This window comes from Tupaia chinensis, unplaced genomic scaffold, assembly GCF_000334495.1.
Source record: "Tupaia chinensis unplaced genomic scaffold, TupChi_1.0 Scaffold139757_1, whole genome shotgun sequence".
NCBI classification, from domain to species: Eukaryota; Metazoa; Chordata; class Mammalia; order Scandentia; family Tupaiidae; genus Tupaia; species Tupaia belangeri.
Genome location: NW_006199637.1, coordinates 1,963,678 through 1,970,142, shown reverse-complemented (window position 1 = coordinate 1,970,142; position 6,465 = coordinate 1,963,678). Strand labels below are relative to the sequence as shown.

General features: G+C 44.1%; 1 protein-coding gene across 1 annotated transcript in view; it reads right to left on the bottom strand.

Annotated features, from left to right (window-relative positions):
- Positions 1-5,885, bottom strand: part of IFT172 (intraflagellar transport 172) — a 53,913-nt gene extending 48,028 nt beyond the window's left edge. The window contains exons 1-4 of the mRNA XM_006162145.3: positions 5,702-5,885; positions 855-998; positions 565-677; positions 108-147 (exon numbers count right to left, since the gene is read on the bottom strand). Coding sequence (XP_006162207.1) covers positions 108-147; positions 565-677; positions 855-998; positions 5,702-5,740 — 336 coding nt within the window. The 5' untranslated portion in view covers positions 5,741-5,885. The remainder of the gene's footprint in view (positions 1-107; positions 148-564; positions 678-854; positions 999-5,701) is intronic.
- Positions 5,886-6,465: the final 580 nt, after the last annotated feature.

Genomic DNA, 6,465 nt, shown 5'->3' with positions numbered 1-6,465 from the left:
GTTAAGAGTCAGATGTTAGAAAACTACAACTCCTGGCTGCATTTATAAGTGAAATACAGACACATATTTGCTCATCATAACCTCTTAGGAGCTGGTCTGAACTTTACCGTCTGGATGAACTTGTTGCAGATGACTTTCTTGTCACCCCTGCCAAATAAAAGGATAGAAAGCATATTAAAAACCACTCCCATAAATAAATGACCAAAAACGATGCTGAGGGAAGGGAAGAACAAGCAGTTAGCATCCCTGTCCACTAGTGTCTGCCACCACTTTGAAAGGAGGAATAAGAGGGAGCCTGAGTAACTTTGGGACAACAGCAAAGATGCATATCATTCTGGGCTTCCCGGGATCTTGTGGGGCTCCCTTGTTGACTCTGGATTGATTACTCTAGTGATGGGACTGCAGAACACATAGGACAGGCAATGACAGAGAAGCAAACGTCTCCAGACAGTCTCTACCTTCCATGTCTGGGTTCACCTCCTCTGTGGCCCTCCCCAGTGGGGCATTTCTCTTGCCCTCCCCTTTCTTTTCTGGGCCATCCCATCTCCCAATCTCTAGCCTCACCAATCTTCTCCAATCTTGTAGACATAGATGATGTTGTCAGTCTGTCCTATGGCAATTTTAGTGGAATCAGGAGAAAAAGCCATGCCCTTCACCATATAGCTCTTCCTGCCATACTAATAGTTAAAAAAAAAGCGCGTGATAACAAGTAAAAAAAAAAAAAAAAAAAAAAAAAGAGAAAATGAAAAAGTAGAATAGGTACATGTGTGCCTCTGGTTAGGAGGTGGTTTATGAAATTTTCCAGGTTTGTGAGGTCCCCAACAGGTTATAGTATCCATGAGTTCTCCCTTCACCTTCATGTCAGCTGGTTTGGTGGAGAATTTATCTCTCCGCTCGCCATGCTCATCATACAGCAGTACCACTCGGTCCACTGTGCAGACGGCAAATTTGGCATTGTTCGGGGACCAAGCCATACAGGTCACCTTTGCAGCTCCATCCTGTAGAAGCAATAGAGTTAAAGATCAGCCTAGGGGCCAGCAGGTAGCATAGTGGTTGAGGTGCTGGACTCACACATGGCTGACCTCTGTTTAAGTCTTGGACCTGGTAGCTTGCTTTCTCACTTTCCCTCTCTCCAGAATCTCTGTCTCTCTGGTGAATTAAATAATTATAATAGTAATAAAAGTTAAATAATTAATTTTAAAAAGAATTTTTAAAAAATCGGTCCACGTGCTGATAACATTTCTGTTCCAATACTTCTAGCACAAAACTGGTCAGTTTTCTTCCTGTCATGATCTTTTCCCCAAAACAAAGAGATGTTTGTGGCCCACTCTGAACTCCAAGGCCCTCGGAGCCACAGAACACATCCACTAAGAGGTGATGTGCTAAATCAGCAGAACCAAGGTTTCCCTGCAGGGGCCTTCTCGCTCCTTCATATCCCTGAGCTGCAACTAAAATCAATTCAATTGGTCTGATAAGTTCTGGTCTTTCGCCATTCATTCAATTAAGATTTTTTGAGTACTGCACTGAGAAATGCACTTGGCCAGGGGCTGAGAGAGACAAACAGTGTGGTACAGGGGCCAGCAGGTGGTATGGTGGTTAAGGTGCTGAATCTCATATAACTGACTCTGCAGTTTGACTCCCAGATCTGGCAGCTTGAAAAACTTGCCAGGCACTCGTGTACCCAACATTCCAAAAGGAGAATGGAGGAGAAGAGACTGTAGCATGGCCATCCCCTCTCCTCTGTAGGGTGATTTCTCACTTTCCCTCTCTCTCCGCCTCTCTCTTTCTCTCTCTGGCAAGTAAGTACAACTTATAGCAAAAATGAAAAACAAACAAAAAAGGTGAGATACAGATCCTGCCCAGGATTTAATAAGGTTGTGCAAAACAGAAAAAGTGTTACAAGGGAAGTACGTATAAAGTGTTATAATATAAGGGGTCTTCAAAAAGTTCGTGGAGAAGCCAGCAGATAGCATAATGGTTAGGTCACTGGACTCTCATGTAATTGACTGTGGTTCAAGTCCCAGATCCAACAGCTTAAATCTTACACGAGATGAGTGTGCATGCGTGCCCAAAATCCCAAGAGGAGGATGGAGAAGGGACTGTGACATGGTCATTCCCCTTGGGAATGATTTCTCGCTTTCTGTCTCTCTCTCTCTGTCTCTCTGGCAAACACATGTACCCTATAACAAAAATATGTCTCAAAAAAAAGTTCATGGAAAATATGTATTATGGAAATAAAACTCTTTATGGGTTTAAAAATGTTTTGTACTAAAATAAACTTCAGTTCTACTTTTCCATAGTATTTTGAAGTAGCCTCATAGTTTGCAGAAGTCTGAGATAGTATTATACTTAAATGATCAAAATTAAGCTGTGAAGAATGGATGCAGTTGAGTGAGAAATTATCTGAGATTATTGTTAAAGAATTGTATAGGCAAAGGGATGTTCTCATCAAGAATCAGTAGTCTAGTTTACTGAAACTACCCTGTAATAGTAGAATAAAGGAGATTAGGTAAGAAAAACAGACTGGGACCAGCTCAGGAAGGATCTCTCAAGCGAGACTGAGGAGTCTGGGCCTATTTGGCAGGAAAGGAAGAGAGAGAGTGGAAGTCCAGGAATGGGTATAACATAATTAGTTAGGACTTAGGATGGATAATGCTACATCCCCACTCTTCCAGTTCTCCCTCCTGTCAGGGTCCTGCACACACATGTGCCCTGGTGTGTTTTCAAGCCACTGGGGCCAAGACTCAAACTCTGGTCAGCCATGTGGGATCTAGCTTCCTCTGTGCATTGCCTCATCTCTGGGATCAACACTTCTGATGAATTACTATAATTATTAATTATTAGATTTCTTTTACCACTAATTCTAGTTCTCCTTGCTTCTGCCACATAGGGTTTCTCACCTTGAAATACAATACAATTTAGTTTCTGTTCCAACTGTTTATTACTGGAGCTGTAGGGCTCTGGCTTAAAATACTGTCATGTGGGGCTGGCAGGTCGCGTGGTGGTTAGGGTGCTAGACTCCCACATGGCTGACCATGGTTCAAGTCCTGGACCTGGAGGCTTGCTTTCCTACGTTCTCTTTCTCTCTGGTCAAATTAAACAAATAATAATGACAATAAATGAAATAAAATAATTCTTAAAAATAGTCACTTGGGACCAGCAGATGGCATAATGGCTATGTCACTGGACTCCCATGTAGTCGACCACGGTTCAAGTCCTTGACCCAGTGGCTTAAACTGACACCGGGCGCATGTGTGTGCGTGCCCAAGATCTCAAGAGGAGAACGGAGGAGAAGGGGTTGTGGTGTGGCCAACCCCCCAGGGGGTGATTTCTCACTTTCTGTCTCTCTGTCTCTCTGGCGAGTGCACGTACCCTATAGAGAAAACCTCTCCAAAAAAAGAAAAAAATATTGTCACTCTTCACTCTTAACCCATCTACCTCCAAAGTCAGAAGTAAAGTCTCTTTTCACCAAAATCCTCAAACTAATCCCAGAAAATAGCTACTCCGCCATTATCAGCCTCCGGTTCTTTGTTATATTAGGTTAGAAAGGCTTCTCATCAACCGTTGCTGGTCATCCTGCTTCTCTGCTTTGCCCAGTCCTGGGCATTCAGCCCTCCTTCATCATGACATCATCGTTTTGTTAGACATTGAAGGAAAATTTCATTTCCAATTTTTCCATTAGGGCATAGGAATTTTTAAATGACAGACTCAGGGGCAGCTTACTAGGCAATGAGCACCACGTGTTTTTGTTCTAATTTCCTTCTATTCTTCAAATGCCACATCCTCTGTGATGCTTTCCTGATTTCCACAATCAATGAATTCTCCTTTCTCTACAGTAAGTATCTCCCTGGACTGTTGTGAGGATTCAGTGAGATAGGGAATGGAATAATAATTAATCCTGAATGAGCACTTACCATAGACTAAACTTTTCTTTTTTTCAGAGAGATTTTTGCTACACCAGAGAGACAGAGAAAGACAGAGAGACAGAAAGTGAGAAATCACCCTCCAGAAGGGATGGCAACGCTGCAATCCTTTCTCCCCCATTCTCCTCTCAGGACCCTAGGCTCTCATGCAAATGCACCCAGCTTTTCAAGTCTTGAGGCCTGGGACTCAAACCTTGGTCATCCAGTGATATAAACATTACACTTTCTGCGGGTCCCTAGACTAGGCATTTTATTAAGTGCTTGACATGCATTTTCTCATAACTCTGAGGTAGATGCTATTACCCGCCTTTCACAGGTAGGAATACTGAACCATGAAAAGGCTATTTGTCCAAGTTTATATACACAGTTTGTAAGTGGTAGAACCAAGGTTTAAATCTATATATGATTCCTGGGCCAGCGTGACTCCCACATGGCCGAATACGGTTTGAATCCCAAACCTAGTGGCTTGCTTTCTCATTTTCCCTCTCTGTCTCTCTCTCTCTCACTCTGCTCCTCTCTGGTCAAATTAAAATAAATAAATAAATAAAGTTAAATTAAAAAAATATTATTTTTAAAAAATCTATATATGATTCCATGAACCAGTATCCTAACTTCTTCGGTTATGCTGTTCTACTGCATATTAAATATTCAGTTACAGAATATATTCTTTTTTATATAAAAATTATTTAATTAAAGTAAATTTATTTATTTTTATTTGACCAGGGAGGGACAGAGTAAGAGAGAATGAGAGAGACAGAAAGGGAGAAAGCAAGCCACCAGGTCCAGGACTCAATCGTGGTGGCCCACGTGGGAGTCCAGCTCTCTTAACCACCATGCCACCTGCCAGCTCCTAGAACATATTCTTACTAGCTTTGCATTATTCTGCCCTGTTCTTTGAATTCTGAGTTTTCACATTACGTTTTTCCCCCTTTTTTAAAAAAAGCTTTTCTGTGCTCTCCAGAAAGAGAGAAAACACTCACTAAGGGGACTGGCCACGCTAGAATCCCTTCTCCAATCTCCTCTCTGAATTTTGGGCACACAGGCACCTGGCTTGTCTTTCAAGTCTCAGGGTCAGGGACTCAAACTGTTGGCCACGTGGGATCCAGTCGCCCTAACCACCACGCCACTGGCTGGCCAAATTTTCACATTACTTTTTAGTTTACAAATGCTCTTTTGTGTGCATGACTTCATTGAATTCTTCCCCCTAAATCCCTGAGATTGTTACTAGTATTTCCATTTGTCAAAGGAAGAAGCTGGTGAGAGGTTGTGTGATGAGGACGAACGCTGGAGACGCCAGGTCATTTGGTTAAAGTAGTGGTGGAACTAAGGTTTAAATCCCGGTTTCCTAACTCTAAACCCTACCCTTTTTTTCATCGAGGATCTACAGAGGGTGGCCGTCAGAGTGAACGTCCCATTCGTCTGCACTTCCTCCACTGGGCTTGCGCCTAAAGACTTCTCTGTTCGTGGTTCACCCGCGCGCCGCTCCCTCTCCCTGGGCTATGGGTCTCCTGAGGGCAAGGGGAATAACCCGGGTGGTTTGGGATCCCGTGGAGCCCAGCGCGGCGCCTGGTACACACAAGATAATGAAACGTCGTGAAGCTACAGTTGTTAGCAGCTTTTCTCGCCTACTGGACACGGCATGGATGGATGGAGCAGAGTCCGGAACACCACTCGGTCTTCCGCACACAGTAGGGGCTCAACAGTACTAAACTTCAGTTCCCTCACTTTCCCTGGAAGGTCAAGCGGGAAGGGGAGGGAAGAGGCACGCAACTCCTCACCTGAGGGCTCAGCAGGGTCCTCAGGTGCTTCAACTGCATGACGCACACCTGTGTCTCAGATGCTACCAGACAGCGACAACGCCTGCGGTTACCTGGACAACCCGCCACGCAGCCGCAGCGACAGCCGTTGACGCAAATGCGACCGGAGCGCAGCACACGTCCTAAGGTCACTACGTAGATTTGCGGCGAAGCAAACAGAACGTGCGCAAGCGCAATGAGGTCTAAGGCGGGACCTCGAGAGAGCTTGATGAATCCTCTCCTCGACCAATCTCGTTGCGGAATGCAAACCCAAGTCCAAGCCCCGCCCACAAGCCTTCGGCAAACTCCTGCCGCAGCGTAATCCTAACGGTAGTCTTTTCTCGCTCTTTGATGAGTGGATACGTGGCTGAGAGTATTCTCATTTAATCCTTACAACCCTGGGGAGAAAGCAGAATAGCTGCTATGATAGACCTTTTGCAACTGACAGAATTTAAGCCAATAGGTTATGTGACTTGCACAGGATCACAAGGCTGACAAAGACAACTAATAGTGAATTCTCAGTATGCGTCTACCAGGTATTATGCAAAGTGTTGAACGTTTAACATCAAAACCACCCTTTGAAAGGGATAGCATTATTATTAGTTTGATTTGACAGGATTAGCGGTACCATGCGCCCAAACTAACACAACCAGTAAAGGATGGCTATGGGATCCAACCCGAAGTTGGAGGATTTAAACACCCTCTGTATTTCTTCTCAGTTAAATGGCTCCATGCTCTCTTCATAT